The sequence below is a fragment of the Athene noctua genome, chromosome 5 (genome assembly GCF_965140245.1).
Source record: "Athene noctua chromosome 5, bAthNoc1.hap1.1, whole genome shotgun sequence".
Classification (NCBI taxonomy): Eukaryota; Metazoa; Chordata; class Aves; order Strigiformes; family Strigidae; genus Athene; species Athene noctua.
In genome coordinates this window covers 18,774,577-18,796,306 of record NC_134041.1, presented here as the reverse complement: position 1 = coordinate 18,796,306, position 21,730 = coordinate 18,774,577, and the positions used below count along the sequence as shown (strand labels likewise).

At 35.7% G+C, this 21,730-nt stretch overlaps 1 protein-coding gene across 1 annotated transcript in view; it reads left to right on the top strand.

The window, feature by feature from the left end:
* The first annotated feature begins 3,365 nt into the window (after positions 1-3,365).
* Positions 3,366-21,730, top strand: part of HFM1 (helicase for meiosis 1) — a 38,770-nt gene continuing 20,405 nt past the window's right edge. The window contains exons 1-16 of the mRNA XM_074908196.1: positions 3,366-3,436; positions 3,827-3,948; positions 5,400-5,721; positions 6,475-6,734; positions 8,232-8,279; positions 9,910-9,980; positions 12,121-12,253; positions 14,490-14,641; positions 14,994-15,071; positions 15,210-15,371; positions 15,818-16,018; positions 16,101-16,189; positions 17,101-17,144; positions 17,233-17,334; positions 19,442-19,587; positions 21,080-21,174. Coding sequence (XP_074764297.1) covers positions 3,366-3,436; positions 3,827-3,948; positions 5,400-5,721; positions 6,475-6,734; positions 8,232-8,279; positions 9,910-9,980; positions 12,121-12,253; positions 14,490-14,641; positions 14,994-15,071; positions 15,210-15,371; positions 15,818-16,018; positions 16,101-16,189; positions 17,101-17,144; positions 17,233-17,334; positions 19,442-19,587; positions 21,080-21,174 — 2,096 coding nt within the window. The remainder of the gene's footprint in view (positions 3,437-3,826; positions 3,949-5,399; positions 5,722-6,474; positions 6,735-8,231; positions 8,280-9,909; positions 9,981-12,120; positions 12,254-14,489; positions 14,642-14,993; positions 15,072-15,209; positions 15,372-15,817; positions 16,019-16,100; positions 16,190-17,100; positions 17,145-17,232; positions 17,335-19,441; positions 19,588-21,079; positions 21,175-21,730) is intronic.

Sequence of the window (21,730 nt, the reverse complement as noted above, 5' to 3'; positions counted from 1 at the left end):
ATTTTAAATTTACTAGTTCAAAAGCTATGTTCTAATGGCAAGTCCAGAATTATAAATTGCAGTATTTCTGTGGGGGGAAAAAAACCCCTAGCAATCTACTTCTACATTTTACAAATTTTACAATTTTACATTGTATTATTTCAATTCATACAAATTGGGGCAGTTTTGTTGCTCTAGTTCAGCAGCAATTAAAAATAAATCTAATTTTAAGGATCAATATTTTCAGCAGATTTATTTCTTCTTGTAGGAATACTTTTGATAACAGTCGTATGGCACAGGAATCAGCCACCTTTTCTAGTTTACACCAAGGACTTTTCAAGAGAGGGAGTAATGAATCCACATTTGGGCAAGCTCTAAATTTGGCACCAGGGGAGTCCCTCCACGTTCCTTTTTTACCGTTTTATGGAGAATTTAGCCCCTTCCTCTCCCTTTGGTTTCTGGGTTTGTGAGTGCAGGTGGTTTAGTAACTACCCGTCAGTGTTACGGCTTGGCCGCGCCTCCGAGGAAAGGCAGCCATCGGGGAGCGGGCCGGCGTCCTCCATTTCGTGCAGCGGCAGCCCGCCCGCACGCCCCGCCGCGGCGCAAGAGAGGCGAGAGAGCCAGAGCCCGCCAGCTCCCGCAAGCTCTGGGGGGCGGCCATGCCCTGGGGCCGTGCGAGGAAATGGCCGCTTCCCGCTCGGTCTGCCGGCCCGACTGAGGAACACTGACCGCGCGGCGCTGCCGGGGCGCTGGAGCGCCGCCTTGGCCCCTCAGTTGCCGCCATTTTGCGCAGTGGTGGCGGGAGGTGCCTTGGTGAGGCGGTGAGCGGCTGTGCCCGGATCCCCTTCCTCAGTCGAGGGAGGAAGGCGGGAGAGGGAGCCTGGCTTTTGAGGGGGTGCTTAGGGGCTCGCAGGAACGGGGAAGCATCGCTGTGAGGTGGGGATGCCCCCTGGTCCACCGCTGGGAGTGAGCAGTTGCAGTTTGTTTGGGTCGGCACTGCTGAAAGTTGCGACCTTCGCTCTCGGCCCCCTGAAGAGAGCTCTGAGGTGAAATACTCGGGTCTGAGAAAAGGATTCGGTTTTAGGAAGAAGGAGAAAAGCAAAGGGCCTTCAAAACTGAGCAAACCCCCTTGTGGCCTGCAGTGGCTGTGGTAAGCTGTTCCTTAGAGCAGATACAAGAGAGGTCTTTACTTATAGAAGTAGGCAAACATCTCTTTGTGTGAATCGGTGGTCTGTGCTGTTCCTGCAGAACCTTGTCGTCTCACTCATTCTGCCATCTTGCATATACATTTTCCCTGAGCTGTCAAAAAAAACATTGATAGTATGGAAAAGACACTTAGATTCCTGTCCATCTTGGAGACATGTTTTGCCCTTTTATTTGTATCTTCTTACTTTAAAAGTCTGAGAGCCTTTTCACCATTGGCTGGGGATTTTGAGGGGGACATCCCAGCTGACAGCCAACGAGCAGGTGGATGAATACAGAACTGCATAAAGGAGTGTTGTGCCAGGGTTTTCCACAGTCTCTTAGAATGACTATGGTATCTCTTACCATTTTTATTTACATTATTAAGCAATTGGAATTAACAGAGCCAGTCAAAGAATAAATGACATATGGAGAGCAGAGCTCTGAAGGGTCTGGGAGATTAAATATTGTGTATAACAAAGACTGCTTAAGGATGGGAATCATAAATCCAGTTTTGCAATTTAAATGGGAATTGCATAATTGTAGATTGATGATTCCCCACCTGAGGTATGAAAACCGTATCACACTGGTGTGCAGTGTTTGCAGCTCCTTGGAGCTGATAGTGTTGGTTATTCAGTTGTATAAGCACTTAACACTGATAATTACTACTTGAATGGCAACAACTTGACAGTAGTACTACACAAGTGCTTTCTGCTTCTGCTGCTGATACCCAAGCCTGAGAACTTCTGCTTTAGATTACTGACATTAAAAGCATGCAAAAGCATAGTGGCAAAATTAACCAGCTTTCTTAGATTTATTAGCGTGACTTCTAAATTCTAGATTTATTACTGTGAAGAAAAAAGTGGCAAAACCTGGCAGTGGGGAAGTGGCAGAAACTGGCAGAAGTGGTGTTGCAGACTTACTCTGAAGAGAAGTGTGAAGGGGACACTGACAGATTTCTTGTTTGATGTTCTAAAACCTATCTTCTTCACTGTGTTCACAGACAGTTTTGATTACATGCTCTATATTCTGCCAGTATTGTGAAATGTTTTCTGTTTAAAATTTGAAACATTTCTCTGGAATATTTGAAGTTTTACAGCTTCTGTGGAAGAAAAATATTTTTAAAATTTTTGATTCACAACTGACAGTATACAATAATTAAGTAAACCTGAGTCCTATTTGCAAAGCACTAAAAGATTTTTTTCATATGTTACTAATGAGATGCTGGAGTACAAAAGAAGTGTCAGCTTTGGTTTATTTCTGAACGTAAAGAAGATAGCTTTGCTTTGTGATTTTATTACCAGATTTGGCCTGTACAGAGTTTTATAAACTTTGTTGAAGTAGATTTGGTAGTGTACCATTTGTTTCAGTGTATCTAAGATTGTTGGCTCATGAAATGCTTTTTGTAGTATTCTTTTAGTGAGATCTTTGCCTTTTAAAGCTGTCCTTAAGCAAAATTAAGAGCTGTGAAAATTCTCAACACAAACAGATAAAGAAAATATGTCTAATGCCTAGAGTTGGTGCTAAATGAAAAACATTTTCATTAACTGGAGTATTTTTAAAACTGGTGTACAAGCTAAATAATTTATAAATAATCTCTGGTCCTGATGTTTCAGAACAAACCTGTTAACAACCTTAAGGAGTTAGGCCCATACTCCATTTATCCAGGTAAGCAATTTGCATGTAGTTTAAAAAGAAAAGTCTGGTTTGTTTGTAAATAAAAATAATTGTTGGGGTTTTTAGATAATAGAATAATTTTTAAAAAATCTGATTGTAAAAGTTTTCCATCAGAATGGAAACAATCAGCAAAAGTATATTGTCTGCAGTTGTATAAAAGAATGTTAGCATTGTTCTTAGAAATTAAATAATTTAACATGGACTTCATCTGGATATTCACTCTTACCCACTTTTTCCTTCCTGATATGTCATGATGATGTTGTTTAAAGTGCTGTCCTACAGGAAGTTTTGGTCATAAGTAATAGCAATATTATTTTATCAGGACAGAGATTCTCTGGAGAATTAAGGATGCAGGCAAGAGCTCTAAAATAAAGTTAATAAAATTTTTAAAAATCTATAAATTAAGCATTGGCACCTGTAGCTAAGAAGCTTTCTATTGCTTATACAGGTTCAATTCTAGTAATTTCAGTTTCACAGTTCCTTGTGCTGCGTTTTGCAGATTAAGAGACCTCACATTTGATCTAAAAATGTTCAACTCTTCAGACATGGTTTGTTCATTGAATAATTTATTTTATGAAAGACCAGATACAAGACAAAGGTAAATCTTTATTGTTAAATATATATAATTATTTTCAAATTTTTTTCACACTCTAAATCATTTTACAGCCAAATATTTTTATTGTAACTTCCTTTTCTGTTTACGAATAAAAATGTGGGGCTAGAAATTTCCAGGTTCATAACTCATACTTCGGAATGTTTTTCCAAGCACACTGAAGTTTGAATGATGCACGTGTATCTTGGGGCTATAAGAAATGTGGGTTACCAGAAGTTTTGCCTCTTAAATTTTCTGTGATTAAAAATCACACAAATTAAAGAATATTTTTTAGCAGGAGAAACAGTAGGTTATTTATTACTAGTGATTTTGAGCTAGGTGTTGTGGAGGGTGCTTAAAGAATGCTTTCACCTTACATTTATGTGTTAAAAATAGGTATTTAGAAAATGAAGAGCCTAAGATTTGGTGTATTGCACCTGCTCCAGCTATTGCTGAAATTCCAGCTGCAGAGGAGTTACAGAGGGAACTGGAAAAACATACCACCAACACTCATCTGGGTAAAATATTATAGAATAGAATCATAGAATCATTTAGGTTGGAAAGGACATTTAAGATCAAGTCCAACCATAAACCTAACACTGCCAAGTCCCACTAAACCATAATATTTGACATTCATTTTGACTGGCTCAATAAATAATTAGCTGACAGTTAATTTCTCCTCTCTCTTTTAATGCTGTGAAATATAAAATATTCTAGATATGCAAATATAGCCAAATAATGTATTTTAGTCGAGAGTGATGGTCTTGCATATCTTTGAAGTATTAGCAGCCTTCTTTGGGAGTATACAGGCTACAAGTTTACTGTGCAGAAGTGGGCAGGGTAAGAAGCATGATCAAAATTTCAGCTGTTCCACATTGTTCCATGAAGCATCATAACACAGTGGGAAGCAGCTGTAAGAGCATAATGCAACACATGGATCTGATAACCTGTCTTCCACCCAAGGAACAAAGAGTTTGTATGAACCTGACTTTCTTTTCTTTTGGGGCTTTTTCAAAATTGCTGTTCAGGAGGCCAAATTTGAATCTGGCCATTGATTGCTTCTAAGAGTATTCCTTCCATGTAGACATCCAGGATCACATTAAGGAAATTTATTTTAAAGAATTTGGTTGCTTTATCTTTGTCGACTAGATTTATGCATTTCTTAGCTGTTGTGCTGATTGATGATATTCTTTATTTAGGAATTATATTGTTCAGACAAGGGTTTTTTTCTAACTCATGCAAGAGCAATTCCATTAAGAACTACTCATTCAAATAAGCTTTCTGGTGTTTGTAGAATTAGAACTGTCGGGGTTACTTCACAAACAGGCTGTTGTAATTTTAAGTTTCTAGATGGATATCACTGAAATGAATAGGCTGTGGAATAAAGCTGCTCTGTAATCTTGTTGCATTCAATTGCTTTTTTCTGCTCTTGCCTTCCTTTCGCTGACAGCAATGATGATATGGTCAGTCAGATCAGGACACATCCTACTGAGAACTAACCCTGCAAAATGTGATAATTAACCAAGATGACTATGAACCCAGCCTGCCACAGACTTCATCATGATTTTGACTGTCGAGATTGCAGGGTTTATCTCACAGCTCTCTGTAGTAGGAACTGCAAGCTTGGTCATTGTGTCATTTTTTAAAAAAAAAAAAATCATCATTCTGGGACAGGTTGAAGAGTTTCTATCTCACAGACTACTCTGTAGTTCTGAGGAATAGTTTTGCTCTATTACTTTGTATAGGAAGCATAGAATGTGACCTTATTTTTCTAACTTTTTAATTGACAACTGATGCATTGCATTCATCAGCATGAGTCATAAAATATATGAAAAAGTTCTTGCAGTAAGAAGTATCAGTTCATATAATATATATGCATTTGACTTATTCTGTGTGAAAGTTATTTAATTAAATTACTATGAATGGGAATATGAATATTAATAGATACAATAGTTTATTGTTTTTGTAGGAGAGAGAAAGCATGAGAAGTTTATACAACAATGTAAGACTAAAGCTGAGGAAGTAAATGAACAGTCACCAGCACCTGTTCATTTTGGCATAGACTCTGCAAAAGAAGTGCTCCAATTAAGTGTAGGAGAAAGAGAAAAAATTAGTTTTCAGTGTGAAAGTCTGAAAATGGTTTTATTGTTTCTCTCTTCAGACCAAGATAAATCTAAATCAGGAACAGGGGTTTCTCAGCAAGCTGGTGCAAATTTTTCACAAAATAAAATACTAAGCAACCTTCCAGCAAACAGTGATGATGAAAGTGTCCATTCAACACTAAGAAAAAAGTATGTGCCTAGTCAATTCTGATAATTTATCAACTGTCAGAATCATATTATTGTTTTAGATATATTTGTTAAATGCAGAGTTTTGAATCCTTCAATTGAAGGTATTTGAACACGGCTCCAGACACTAATTCTTTTTAGTACAAGGAAAAAAGGTGTTTTCATTTGGCAATACTTACGTACTGTAAATAAATGTGGCCTGAGCGCAGCCTCTTTTTTGAGAAAAGTAAGGATGAGGTATGTTGCTTTAATTTAAAATAAATTGTTAGACAACTAAAGTTTTTTAGAATACTATTTTGAGTTCTTTATCTACATGGTAATGTGCAAGAAGGCTAAGATCACTTGCTTTTCAGAGCAGAGGTCAGCCAGTCAGGAATACTTTGAGCAGTTCTCAACGCGATTTCAGTGCTGCCTGGGAGGAGAGGTTTTACAGATAAACTCATCTTCTATGCCTAGCTCTTCTCATTCCTCAGGACCTGTATGTCTGTGTTGGTTTTAATTATGCAGAGATTGATAGTTAATCTGCTAGTGAGATTCAGAGCAGTTTATTATTTCAGGTTCTTTCTAGAATGAAAGTAAAGTTAAAATTTGTCTTGAAAGGAGTCTTCTTCAGATAAGTATCAGATCAAATAAAATTAGATACAAATCTTTCTTGTATCTTGCTACTTCTGCTTCTACTAAAACATATATATTTTTCAAATATTAGAGAAACTGCAACATTGCAACAAACTAATGAAAATCCTGGATCTTTTTCAGCTTATTTAACATGTCTGGTTATACGTATAAAAATACAGAATTTAAAGATCGTTCTATGGATGTGAAAGAAATCGATACTTACTTAAATAGAAGTGAAAACATGAAAGAAATGAGAAAAGAAGGTTTATGGAGTAATAATCATCGTGCTCCAATAACTAAACAGTCAGATTTCACTCTGCATAGGGTAAATGATGGGGATGTTGCATCTAAAAATGGAATTAAGTCTTTTTCCAATGCTTTGGAGTTTCTGGATATGACAGGTAATTATAATTACTCTATTTCAAGAAAAACAGTCCACTGTCTGTCTTTGTTATATAATAATAATGGATATCCATGATCTGAGGTAAAGAATGTTTTCTACCAGCTCAAGATGATGTATATGGCTAAACATATTGCAATTCTATGGAACTTCATTGTATTGTTGTTTAATATGAGCTGGGTAAACAATTTATGAAGAAGAGTTTTATTTTCAAAAGTGCTAAGTCATGTAAACCTTTTTGAAAATGTCACTTTAAATCAGTCTCCTAAACAATTTGAAAAAGAGCAGCCTTGTCCCTTCATGTGGTAAATAGTCTAATCTGCATTTGAAATAAGTAATTGAAAATGGAATGTTTATTTGTGATGTGAAGCACTTGTATCTTTGTAGAAATAGATTTTAAATAGGAAGAATCTGGAAAGTGGTGACAATTTTGACTATAAAATACTTGGTTTAGAAATTACGTTTGGGTTTTTTATAGTCTTTAAGTACTTGTTGTTTATTTCTAGATTTTAAGCTTTCTGGGTTAGGGACATATTGCATCTGTGGAATATACCTTGGGTACCTGGCTAACTGCTACAGAGATACAGACTAGAAAAATAGTTCTAGCAGAAAATCTAGGGCAGAGCTGTGGTTTAAGGTGGGATTTGGAGGCTGATCAGGAATGGAATTCTGATTGCCTTCTGAGCAACAGTTTCTGGATGAGGGGAGAGCAGTGGATCTCATTTCCTTGGATTTCAGTGAGACTTTTCATAGAATTGTAGGATGGTTGAGACATACTGTCTTCCACAACATTTTTGTATCCAAGTTACACCATTAGGAATGGATGGACAACGCATGGGTAAAAAAAGAAGTGGTTGAATGGTCCGACTCAGAGGGTGGTGGTTAATGGGTCACACTCTGCACACATGCCTGCCACAAGTGGAGTAGTGCAGGGATCTGTCCTGGAGAAGGAGGCTGCCAGGGATCTCATGAAGTTCATTCAGCAGGAACGAATACAAAGTCCTTCCCCAGGGAAGGAGAAAAAACCCTGGGTTTCCTCTGGGATGGACTGACTGGGGCTAGCTCTGCAGAAAAGTGCCTGGGGTCTGGAGAACAGCTCACTCAGTGTGAGTGAGCAGCATACCCCAGCAGTAATGAAAGCTGACAGCACCCTGGGCTTTGTCAACAGGAACAAAACCAGGAATTTGGGGGAAGTGATTATCCCTTTCTTTTTGGCACTTTTGAGACCACTTCTAGATACTGCATCAAGTTTTGAGTCTCTTGTACAGGCATCCTTAAACTGGAGTGAGTTCAGAAAAAGCCACCGTGATGGTCCTTTCAAATCATAAGCTTGTGACCTCCCTGTCCTATCCTGTCAGCTCCTTCTGCATCACCTGGTCCTTGTTGTAGCCTTGCAGCTCCTCACAGAACACATAGCTTGGGGTCAAGAAGATATTTTTCATGGTTATTGGTTGAAAACATATCTGGTTTTATAAATTAATTACTTTTATTTCTTTAGGAACTTCAGGAAGAAAATTGGAAATTTTGAGGGCTGTTACAGAAATACGTATCCTTCTATTTGCAGTATCTGATTTACTGATTTTACAATGCTTTTACATTTACAAAATTGTAATGTTTAATTTCTAGCCATAGGAACTCATGCATTATACTGTAATAGTTTTGATTCGTAATGTAAAGCTGAGAATCAAATGATGAATGGATGTTTACCTTTTGGACTTCCAAAGCTAGAATGAAAATAGGACAACTTATCATTCACTGCTAAGCAAATTTATTCTTATTTCAAACATTCAAATTTTATTCTCAAACCTGTTCAAACCTGTTTATTTTTAAAATGTAAAAAGTAAAATTTTTAGTTTGCATAATATGTATTTCAGGACAGATTTTGTATGCAAAGACACATATACACAATTATGCCCATACACTTTAAATAAAGGAAAAGTGAATTAGTATTTAAGATTACTGAGACAGCTGAATCTTACTTTTTGTCCCATTTTGTCAATCTATTCCTTATAGATATGTATTTATGTTGTAGTGTACATCCAGTATATTTCCATTCTTTAAGCATAATTTACAGTAATTGTCTGTCTTCTTGCCTCTGCCTTGAACCCATAAGATAATTATCCATCTATATGTGTCAAACATTTGTTGCTTTGTTTACACTGTCTTTTCAATATTTTGTTTCTAGCAACCTGTCAAATGATAGGTTAAATAGGAAGGGGAAGTGTCTAAATTTAGGCAACTTAAATTAATGTGAGTAGCTTTAAGAAGTATCATAATTTCCAAAATGAGTGAGGACTTAGTTGTTCTGATGTTGCCAATTATAGATAGTCAGTGTTCTGCATTTTGAAAATAGATCACTTTAGAGAGGTAATTTTAGAGAGGTCTTTTTAAAAAAACCCTGCTTTTCTTTAGTCTAATATGATTTGCTTATCTTCACCCATTTTTTCAATGTTTATGTTTACTTGTTACTGTTGGTGTGATGTCTGTGGTTCATCCTCAGCCTGATTGGATGGTTACAGTTAGTCTGCTTGTGTGGCTTCAGTGCAAGTCCAGACAAGGATCAACTCACTGTAACAATACTCTTTTTCATCTTACTCATATTTTAGATAAGAATGTGGTTGTCTGAAGAATACACAATATTAGCAATTGAAAATATCTTTAAGATCACTTTCAGCACTAAGAGATTGTAGGTGAATTTCTTTGCTACTGTTATGACTGGATATATATTATTATGCTAATTAATTTGTGTTATGTTACAAATATAATGACCATTGAAACTTTAGATATGCTAACAGCAGTGCTCTGCTTGCTCTTATATCTGGTTTGCAGTGTGGAATGAAGTTTTTGTCCCTTTCAGTTTCACATTCCATAATTGCATGCCATTTTATGAAGCCTATGCCAAGGAGGAGATTTATTGGAATAATCCTGAGATCTCTCAAATAGGTTAGTGGGTTTTTTTGGTGAAGTGGAATATATGGCACACCAAGAATCTAAATGAAGCTACTAAATCATTAAATAGGTTACTTTTTGGTATTTTTTTACAAGTCTGGTATCAGTGAAAGATTGTTGCATGTGTTTTAAGTTTGCATTTGAATTACAAGAGAGATGCATTTACAGTTCTAAAATAAGTTTTATAATATTCACTCAATTGTTTTCCATTCCTTAATGCTGTCAAGCGACCCAGTTTAGAAGTATTTTTAAGGAGTTCCCATATTTTAACTATGCACAGTCTAAAGCTTTGGATGATGTAAGTATGAAACGTTACCTGCAACTGCCAGTAGTACTTTGTAGATAAATTTAAATGATACTTTGATATTCAGAACTTAGAAAGAGTTAGAAAACTAATGTATCTAGAACCTCCTCCTGGAGTACTTGAGCAGGGTTGTACGACAGTTAGCTGGGAAGAGAGACCAGAAGACCTTTTAAAAATGTTTTTCTCAGTTTTAAATACATTTTTATGAAGATGTGAATTATATGTATATTTATGCATACAGATTAGTGATTTTTTTCAGTGATTTTCACAGGAAGATTGAGAAAAGCAGAACTTCAGAGAAGGTTGTCCTTTTGGAGAAGTAGTGTTTATCCCTGCCCTTTTTATCAGCTATGCTCTTTGTTTAAAACCTGAAACTTATTTTGAAACTAATTTGAGAAAGATTGTATTATAGGTATTGCAGCGAGGAGATCCAGATTCCAGCAGAGTCTTCAATAAAGCATTTGAAATTTTTATTCAACTCTAGGGGGAAATCCCAGTGTCATTCACAAACATTTCTAGGCATGTTTTTTTGAATTTTGATGTTGTGAATGTTTTTGTTTTAATTTCTTATCCACTATGTTTTATAAAGAGAAGATTTTAAAAATAGTGCTTATGTGAGTGGAATGATCTTGTTTTTAAATTATATGGGGATATGTATTTTTGCCTTTTTTCCTTACATTTTTAGTTTTATGCATAGATTTGGGGTATTTTTCCTTACTTCCAAATTTGTGTTTATTTTCTGATGAGAGTTATACATCATATTGGCCTGTAAAATTATCTGTATGACAATTTGTTCCTAGAATAATGTAAGACCTCAGCTGTAATCAAGATTTACTTTCATGAAAGTTGCAAAACAGAGTTCTTAGGGCAATAGTTTAAAAATAATTTTTTTTTTTTTTGAGTGGCTTACGTGTTGGTACTCCTAAATATAAACTTGCTTGTAAGGTACCAGGAAGTACAAGGTTTGTTTATCACTAATGTATGACGTGACATGTTAAAAAATTAAGAGAAATTGACTTATTAAAAAGATAATGGTCTTGTGGGATTTTTAATTGGTTAAGCTTGCAAAATTCAACTTGTAGCAACTCTCTAGTTCCAAGAAATGAGTTGTAAGCCTTCAAATTGGTAGAATTTCTGTGATTGATTCACAGTGAATGTTACAAAGGATTATTTAACAGAAATCAGGGGAAAATTTATATTCGTACAGCATTCATACTTCATTGATTTTTGTGAGCATTGGAAAATTGGGAATTGTAGGTAGATGAAGAACACAGGTAATTCTTGTAGCTGTTCAGCAGTACTGTCCGTGTCAGTCATTGTTACAGTTATTTATAAATCAAATTCTAGGTAATTCCTGATCATCCTTGTGAGCTCCTAACACTCAGAGTAGTTTTAGAGCATTAACAGCTAGAAGTAAAAAAGAATGAGAATAGTCGAATCCATGAGGAGTTGGGAGGGAAGGAAGGTAATGAAGCTGCACAGAGTATGCTGCATGGAGGGAGGATGGATGAGTGTCATGGAGGAGGAGGAAGGAGGGTAGAGTCAACCCAGTCAGAGGAAAATGAGGGAACCTGACATAGACATATGTGGCTTCTAAGATGGTGGAGGATAGAATGTGGAGGAAGGAAGAAGGAAGCATAGTCATACAAAACCTACTTTTGTCATTGTTGAAGACTTAGCATTCTATTAAAATAGTATCTATTCAACAATATTGGAATTTTGAATGCAGAATGAATTACAGAAGAAAAACAAATTGCACATTGAATTTGAGCACAGAATAACTCTTTCTGACAAGACTGTTTGGTTGCAGTTGGACTTGGGCAGTTGGATTCTGTATTAACGTCACTTAAGGCTAGATGCTGGGTTTTTCTGTTTGTCGCAGAATGGTAGACTTCATTACATAATAACCTTAGATGAACAGTATCATTTATGTTTCTGTGGCAGATGTGTAGCAGTGATGTTCTTTCTTTTGCTGTAACTTAAAGTTCACATCTAATACAAAATTTTTAGATTACGTATATCAATGTAATAATAACTTCCTTGTATCATTTTCCCCTAGACAATGCTTTTGGAATGTATGAATAGGTACAATGGATAGCTGTGTTGTATTTACTACTTTGCAATTCTTTCCTAGCTTCTTTATACAGATAGGAATTTTGTGATTTGTGCTCCAACTGGCTCTGGAAAAACTGTGATGTTTGAGCTAGCTATTACCAGATTACTCATGGAAGCCCCACTGCCTTGGTTAAATATTAAAGTTGTTTACAGTAAGTATTATGCAGCTTTAAACATTTTGGTGACAGCGGTAGGAAAAGTCATTCTGTAAATGTGCAGATATGGAGTGAGTGCTTTAGTAGTATTGAAATTAAATATGTTAAAAAATGTGACTTACCTCATTCATTAAAAAGTTGTTTCTTTTAGGGTTTGTTTATTTGTGATGCCATTGTAACTATTACTAGTATTTAACAGCACTGTGTGATTGTAGTGTTCAGCATTGCCTGTACAAATAAAAATCTTTTAAAATCTTGTAAAGAGTTTGTCCTCTAAGAAGGCAAGATGTACATTAAAAGAGAAAAAGAAAGCAAAGGAAACTAAAACCAGTTCATAGTGGCAGAGCTAGAAATCATGCAGTATCTTTTGTATGCCTGTTGCTCTGAGATGATGACCAAATCTCCCAGCATTCACTTACCTGGCAAGGTTTCACACTAACTGTTGCTTTCTGTCTACTAGTTCAGAGGCAATAGAACTGTGATCTTTATGAGTTTAATTGATCTGTACAGGAACTAATGAAAATACTTGAAGATAGTCACAACAGTTACACTTTTTTTTCTTTCCTTCCTGGAGAACTGAGTTCATATCATGTAAATCAGATTAAATTAGTGGGTTTGTCCTAGTTATAATTAATTAATACAGTGATATATTTGTCAGTCTTGCTATTAATGGTTAATCTTTATAGTTACAGAAATTTCAGCCTAATTATATTTTAAAAAAAAAATCCAATGTGTTCAGATTCTTACAATAAAGCTAGTGTTGATTTAGAGTTTACTGTGTATTATAAACAGATCTTTTATAAATAGGCATGTATTATAGTTTCTCTGTCAGCAGATCGAGGTGGAGCTTTTCAGTGTACTGTAATGTTTTTGATTGCCTTGGTAGAATTGATACAAACTGGCTGGTTGGAACTTTTAGTAAGGAATTACTCACTAGTGGTATTAGATCTGCCGACCTTTCCAGGTTCAGCGATGATGGAGAAGGAGACATGTCAGTTTTCCGAACATTGGAACAGAGGTGTTAATCGGATTACACACTGCCACTGGTACGTGGTTCATCAGTGGACCAATGTATGTGAATTGGCTTGCAGTAGTTGTGTAAATTAAGAGTTGTTTCCCTGTAGCTTTATCATATGCTAAGGACTGGTGACTGAAGTTTGGGGAGCAGTCACTAACTTCTTGCATTCTTGGAGAGCGAAAGATTATTACTTTTGCAATTTTGTGAGTTACTTCCTGGTAATTAGTTTTCTAGAGCTAATGATTTCCCCTGCTTTATAGGCCACTGATACGTTTGTGAGATTTTACACCTCTTTCTAAAGTAGAAACTGATTCTTTGTATCTCTTCATATTAGGGATCACTTGTCAGCAGATATGCAGAAATGGTTCATATTCCAGTGGCTCTTAACTAGCCTAGAATGTAATCACTGCAAGATCTATTTTATTACTGCTGTTTTCAGATCATGTGTAGATCACGATTTCTTTCACTTAAATCACTGCATTTTCTATATAGATTATCCATCCAATATAGACTTGCGTGTGTTACTAGTATCAGTCCTTGTAGAGGATTACTTCTGATTTCTAGAAATTGACCTCATCTGTAGAAGTATAGTATGTATCCACAGGAAAAAAAAACATTAAGAAATAGATTGTTTTAGGAGTCTGCTCATGAGGACCAGCATCAGAACTGCTACCTGCTGTGTTAGCTGCTCAGTATGACCTAGACTACACTTAACTGTGCATTTGGTTTAGAGAGATTTTGATTTCTTCTGGTATTCTGTCTCTCACTTGTGGATCGTTTCTTGTTTCTAATGACTTTTCTCTCTGAATATGGAGTGCTCAAATCATTCTGAACTGGAAAAAGGTTGGTATTTGTATGATCTTTCATTAGAAAATATGTATTTCCTGTGGCAGCTTCTGTCTGTGAGAAAACCTTTGATAGCTGAATGATTGTTTCCATGTGGGATTGAGGAAAACATCAGGATTAAGAGAGAGCATAATAGCCTTAGTTAAAGGGTTCTGTTTCTGATTGCTGATAGGGAAGAACTGGAGCCCAAAGCTCAATGCTGATCTGTACACATGGAATAAGATAATAAGGATAATAATACCAGTTACAAATTTTGTGGTTCTGAAAGCAAAGCTGGAAATTAGGGAAATGAAATTCAAGAAGATGTTTAGCGATACAGTAAAAGATTTGGGTTTCCTGATATAACTGATTATTTTGTGTTGTTTTTAGTGGCTCCAATAAAAGCTCTATGCAGTCAGCGTTTTGATGATTGGAAAGAAAAATTTGGACCTGTAGGCCTCAGCTGCAAGGAACTGACAGGAGATACAGTGATGGATGATTTATTTGAAATACATCATGCTCACATTATTATCACTACACCTGTAGGTTTCAATCCCAATTCTTACAAAAACCTAGAATAAGCAGACATTTGTAGTCTACTAACTGTATGCTACTAGGACTGCTCCTTTTTTAAATAATAAATAGTAACTTTGTGCTTGCCCACACACTGCTGTGCATAACGTTAGTTCATATAAGGAACAGTTAGTAATATAATAATGTGCCAGATGAAACATACATGGCATTAGCTTGGATTGATTTAACTGATTTTATGTAAAGGTTTATTCAAGTTTAAGCATGTCTGCCTGTACTGTATTTCTGGCATATGTTGGCCTTTAAAACATCTTTTACCTTCTGTTGTTGTTTTGTTGATTTTTTTTTTTTTTTTTCCCCTAGGAAAAATGGGATAGCATGACTAGAAGATGGAAAGACAACTCTATAGTCCATCTTGTACGGCTGTTTCTCATTGATGAGGTAAGAAAATTAAAGTCTTATATGCACTGGTTTTGTTCTTGAAGATAAACAGAAGCCTAGAAAATGTAACATTTATTTAACACATGTACAGACTGTAACTGGAGAAATATATAGCAAATCTTGTAAAATTCCTAATAGGTGCATGTTATAAAGGATGAAAGCCGTGGTGCAACATTAGAAGTTGTAGTCAGTCGAATGAAGACTGTTCAGTCATCTCTTTGGCGTCTTTCAGAGAATCATGACACTGTTCCTCCCTTGAGATTTGTAGCTGTTTCTGCAACAATCCCAAACGCTGAAGATGTAAGAGTTACACTTTAACTGTATTTTAATTATTGTAGTTGTATTTTATAAAATTTACCTGGAGTTGTAAATACAGATTGATAACAAAATTGTCATTTTGAAGCTGTCAGCTGAAGACAGCTGTGAGGTTGATGTTAATGTAACAAATGACCTACAGCCATATGGAACTATCAGCCAAGTATGGACATGCTTCAGTTTTAGACTTCTGTTTGCGTTTTTTTTTGTCTCTTAAATACAATTCAACAGACTTAAGATTTCAGTCCACATTATATTGATCATGTACAAAGCAGAACTGTGCCTGCGATTTTGACGTTAAAAGCAATGTCAAATGTGTTAATAGTTTACAGGTGACAAAAGCTAAGTTAATTATTTTGTGATGCAGTTAAAGCAGAGCATAAGTAAAACCAGAAATTTATAATTTCTGTTCTATTTCTTCTTTTCTAAAGATTGCAGAATGGCTTTCCGATAGTAAGATGCCTGCTGTATGTCTGAAAATAGATGAGGATCAACGACCAGTGAAGCTACGCAAAATTGTGCTTGGTTTTCCTTGCAGTGACAATCAGACAGAATTCAAATTTGACTTAACTCTTAACTACAAGATAGCTAGTATTATACAAACATACTCGGAACAAAAACCAGCACTTGTGGTACAACAGCTTTTTTTAATCACATTTGAAATTGTTCCTTTCTTAAAAGTGTTGATTCAAAAAAATCTTTTCTTATTTATAGTTTTGTGCCACAAGAAAAGGAGTACAGCAGGCCGCTTCTGTTCTTGCAAAAGACGCAAAATTTCTGCTGAGTATAGAACAGAAACAAAGGTATTTTTATATTTGAGTTGTTAATGAGTGTGTGTTTTAGTAATCCTGTGACATCTGTGAAGAAAGCTGTTGAGCTAATAGTTTCTAGCAGTGTCTGCAGCAAAATCATCATCACAGTTGACATTCTTTTTGGTAAATTGACACTTGGAAAGTTTTACTTGCTTCTCAGATTTTTAGAGTACTTTTAACAAACATTAAGTTGTTTCTAAAAGCTGCTTTTTAAACATACAGATGTTAATTCTGATGGCCCTGTAAGGCCTTGCAGTGCAAAGATTAAGCATATGAATATTTGAGTTGGATATAGTCTTACTAGTTTTTTAAGTTAAGCCATAAGAAGTCTTTGCATTATCAGATACCTTTAATAAATACAGCCCTCACCCATATTAATTATTATTTACTTCAGGGTTACCTAATCATGGCAGCTACAGAAGCTACTTCCTGGTTTTGGACCTCAAATATTGTCATCTTTGTCTCATGTGAACAACCCACCTAGATTGTAGGTTGTGATTTAGAAAGATAACTGGGCTTGAAAGGCTGCAACAGCTGCCCTGGAGAGTCAGTTTATTCCCTTTGCAAAGACAGGAAAGGTGGTGGTTGACAATATCCAAGGAATGTACATTTTAAAAGTTACTTTAAGACTGTGTCCTTTCGATAGTCTAACATGTAGTTGAGAACTAAGAACATCCTTAAAAAGCACAAGTGCAGTAGAGTTATGGGAACATGCGTAAAAAATGTACATTATGTCAAGGAAATACACCCTACAGTCTTTAGTGAGGTAATTGTGTATCTAGTTGCATGTGATGCTTTATTTTTGCTTTTTAAAAACATACTTGCATCTTTGTATATTCCACTTACATTAGTGAATCTGTTTTGTGATTTTGAAGTGTTCTCTTTTTGTGTGTGTTGCATAGATTACAGAGGTCTGCAAATTCATTGAAAGATTCCAAACTGAGAGGTAAATATGACTTCCTACTGCTCCACTCTGAATGAATACTTTCTTGAGTAAATTTAGTCAAGGATGCATATAATTATTTCATTATCAGATCTTTTAACGTATGGTGTGGCTTATCATCACGCGGGTATGGAGATATCTGACAGAAAAATAATTGAAGGAGCTTTTACTGTTGGAGACTTACCAGTACTTTGTAAGTAAATGTAACACTGAAAGTCAAAATGTTGTTAATGTATCCTGAGAAGATGGCAGTTTGAAAGTGGTACTATTTTATAATTCTATAGTGTGTATATATAATATATAACCTTTGGAATTACTGGAAATCCAGGTAAAGATGTGTTTGTGTTTCACATGCATGTTTACCCTGTGAGTATACATACACACTAAAGACCATAGAACTTTTCATCATACATGAAGGTCATCCTCCCTCATATGTCTGTATAGGTCTGGCCATGTCCATTTCCTTTTTGTACTACTGAGCCATCCTGTTTGAGGTGGAACTCTCTGCTAGTGTGTCTTTCCTCAGAGTTCGCATGATGTTTTCTTTGTTTGTCATTTGCAGTAGTGACTTCCCTGAAGGTCATCTTTTACATTTATTCTTCTCAGATGGGCAGGATATTATTTTCAAACTCCCATGCAAGGTGTTTTGACTGATGGGGAGGTTCCTAAGAAATATTCCATCTGATGTTACCTGAAATGAGAAGGTATCTGTTTGAGACATCATGGTCTCATCTCATCCAGGTTTTCTTCTTCTGTAAAAAAGATTCACACCCTATGGGAAATTGTCTCTGTGGTTCATGTACAACACTGAAAGATTCATGGATTCCTTTTCTTTCCTGTACAATGGTCATTACTCACTATGAAAATTTAAGGTAGATACCCTTACTGTGATCTGGCAATGCTGCTAGAGTTGCAGTGTCCATGGTATTTAAAAAGTTTCCACATCCCTGCAGTCTGCTGTACTTGGCTGCCTGGTTCACTGTGTATGGCTTTGACAACTGCAGTCCCATTTCTGAAATCTCAAGCAACTGAGGTTCTACAGTTGCTCTTTACAAAAATAACATTGAGACCCTGTGTCACGGTTGAACACAATGTGAACGTACATATGGACTACCACTGAATGAATACAATGTTGCTTATCGGTACTTCAGTTATTTGAAATGTAGGGTTTTTATGAATATTTCAGAATCATCTGAGATACTAGAATTACACTTCTCCAGCTGAGGGGAAACTGAAAGAGTATGGGGCATATTCCACTTTATACGTCTGTGAGTATGATAGGGCTAAGGTTTTAACACACCTTTCACACATATTGCAAAGGGGAAAAATTCTTTGGTCTTGAAATAGTGTATGTATACTCACAATGTGTATGTATGTGTATACACACACACACACATACATGGACTGAAGCTCTGATTGCACTGGTAACCTTTCTTTGCAACTTTTTAATGGTTAGCTCATTGTGCTTTGACAAATTTACCATTTTGCATAACACCATGATATGAAAAACAATAATATTCTTACAAAGTGGTGTGGTTATGCCTTTAGTTTAGATTGGATTCTTTTTTCCTGATGCACCTGATTACTTATTTTAGTTCTCCTTTCATTTCAAAAAAGAATTGGAAAATTCATTAATACTTTTTTCTAGTGGACTGGAAATATCAGTTGGCCTGTATAGCTGGCTTTCCATGTTCAATTCTTGACACCCCATATATTTGTTAGAGAAGGTGAATTAGAAAACATGAGTGTGAGATAATATGCCACAAACTTGACTGGTGTTTTCCGAATGCGAGTGCATATTGGTAAAGTGTTATGATAGTATTGGTGGTGATTCTGGCTTGGTACTATGGATATAAACAACGCTAATGACTGATGACTTTAAAAAATGTGTCTTAAAGATCTTGATCCCTACAAAGCAAGATGAAGTCATGGCTGTAATCAAATATCTATGAAGAAATATGAATAATGTTTCTTCAGTGTGTGTGTGTTATATTGAAGATGGATTGGATTCTGGATTATCTCCAGATGTTAAGGAATGTTTAAAAATATCTGGGATGTAATTTGTTAAAGAATACTTGGTAATAAATTAATGTTGATCAGATACACAGAAATTTGTATGCAAATATATGTCTGTATTAGACTTAGCCTAATTCTTTGTGGGGCAGAATGCCCACTGACTTCACGAGAAAATAAGAGCTCTTAATGAATCAAAAGTTATTGCTTATTTGCTGCTTGTTTAATGTCTGCCAGACATTTCAGTGGTGTTCATCTTGCAATCAATATACTTTAATCTGATGTAGTTACTACTAGCACCTTAGCTATGGGAGTCAATCTACCTGCACATCTGGTGGTTATAAAATCCACAATGCATTATGTTGGAGGAGTGTTCCAAGAGTACAGTGAAACTGATATTCTGCAAATGATTGGGAGAGCAGGAAGGCCTCAAGTAAGTTAATGCTATATTATATTGATGCTATCTATAGGCAGATCAGTAGAAACTATTATTGGCAAAAAACCTACAATTCCAACAATTCTACTGCATCATTTACTTTTTAAAGGGTTGTTATTAATAGTTAAATTACTCCTGTGTAACTTCTTAACTGAGAAATGTTTGGTTTTGTACTGCCCACTAAAAAATACTGCTCCACCTTGCTGTGGAGAAAGATTTAAAGATTACATCTGGGTTACATAATGAATGGGGATTAGAGAAAAAGTAGGAAGCTGGCACACAATTTATAAATTGCATGATAAAAAAATCTGGAATATTGAATAGTATAGAGAGCAATGTGCTTTTGTTCTCATCAGAACAAAAAACCTTTTAGAATATAAGTGGAACAGAGGGGGAGGGTCAGAAGCACTGCCTTCAAAAAGTTGTAATTCATTTTGCTTCCCAAGGGGTTGCTGATGCCAAGAATGCTATGTCTTAGAAAGGGTTTAGACTTTGCTTTGGTTGTAGAAAGGAAGGGGGGGGTGGGATCTAAAAATGGTTATTTTAGTCATATCTCTTTAAAGTCTCTGAATCATTTATGTTAAATCTTACACTTTTAAGTCTTCTAATTTTTAGAAATACAAATAAAGACTAATACAGGTGATAGCTTACCCTACATCTGTCTCCAGAGGCTGCCTGTATTAGCCACTGTGGTATGTTGTGTACATGACAGTATTTATCTGGACCTAAGATCTAAACTAATATGGAAATTTCAACATTCCTAAATTTCTTAACTGATTGGGGGGTTTTTTGATAGATAATTGTAATTCAGTAAGATTTTTGAAGTTGTGACTCAGAATCCTGAACAACTTTAACTTACTGAGTCAAGACCTGAAATATTTATGAAGATCTACCTTTCAGTATTACATACACTAATCTGATCTAAAAAAATACAGATGACAGGAAACTTCTCATACACAAAAATAATAAATCAGTCTAACAGCATTTTTTCCATTCCAAACCAAAATAATCTAAGTGACGTGGCTTTGAGAGTAGATGATGAAGATTATAAAAAATTACTTACAAAAAACTTGATGGCTCATTTAAGTCTTTCTAATGTTTAGGGATTACTCATGAGAATTCATGTCAGTAAATTATTTTCTGTGGTTGCGGTTAGGAATCCTTTCCTTAGCTGTGGACCTTGTGAGGGGGTCAATAACAGTTCACGCGTGTTGTTTCTTGACGTGTCTCTCTTACACGTACATTAGCACATGCAGGCTGCTGTGCTGACCTGCCTGCCAGCAATGGCTGGAATCCCAAGCCCTGCTTACTACCCAAATGAGTCAGAACTTGCCTTTAAGTTAGAGAGGTCTTGGCATTCAACAGCCATTTCAACAAGGATTTTAAGAAAACTATTTTAATGGTTTCAACAGATACATGATACATATTCAACTGGAATTTTTTTGCTAAGACCTAGAGACCAGATTTTGTTTGTGGCCTTATTTTTCAGTTTGACACTACAGCTACAGCAGTTATTATGACTCGTTGGAGTACAAGGGAGAAGTATATACAGATGTTAAATGGTGCTGATATAATAGAGAGCAGGTACCTGAGTATTTTTTACAAGACTATATAGATGGTAGCAATGTTTCATAGTTTCTACAGAGTGTATTTTTTCAGGTGGGTTTTGGGGTGGCTTTTTGGTCTATTTAGAATAAATTTATGAAAAATTTAAGGTAAATCAAATCAAGCTGTTCAGAAGTTAATAGCCTGTTTTATCAGCTGAAAACATCTTTAGAACATCTTAAACTTAACAAAAAAAATATCTGTAGATTAGCTGGAAAACTGAAGAAACTAAAATAGTACATATTGCAAAGACATTGTGTCTCTGAATTTTTGGATGATAGTCTGGAAAATACCAAACTACAGAATTCACTTGATGTGAAGAGAATATCAAGAGAAATATGTAGGAAAGTTAAGACATTAGAGGGTAAAACAGGAAATTCTGCTCATGTAATTTTGGTAAGGTTTAATTTTTCAAATATATTCAAAATGTCAACACTGTGCTGTAACTTTTAAATATATGTAGCTTTGTTTTCTAAATAATTGTGAAACTTCACAGTTGACAGAGGTTTTTTAATTTTTGTTTGCTGGACATGGC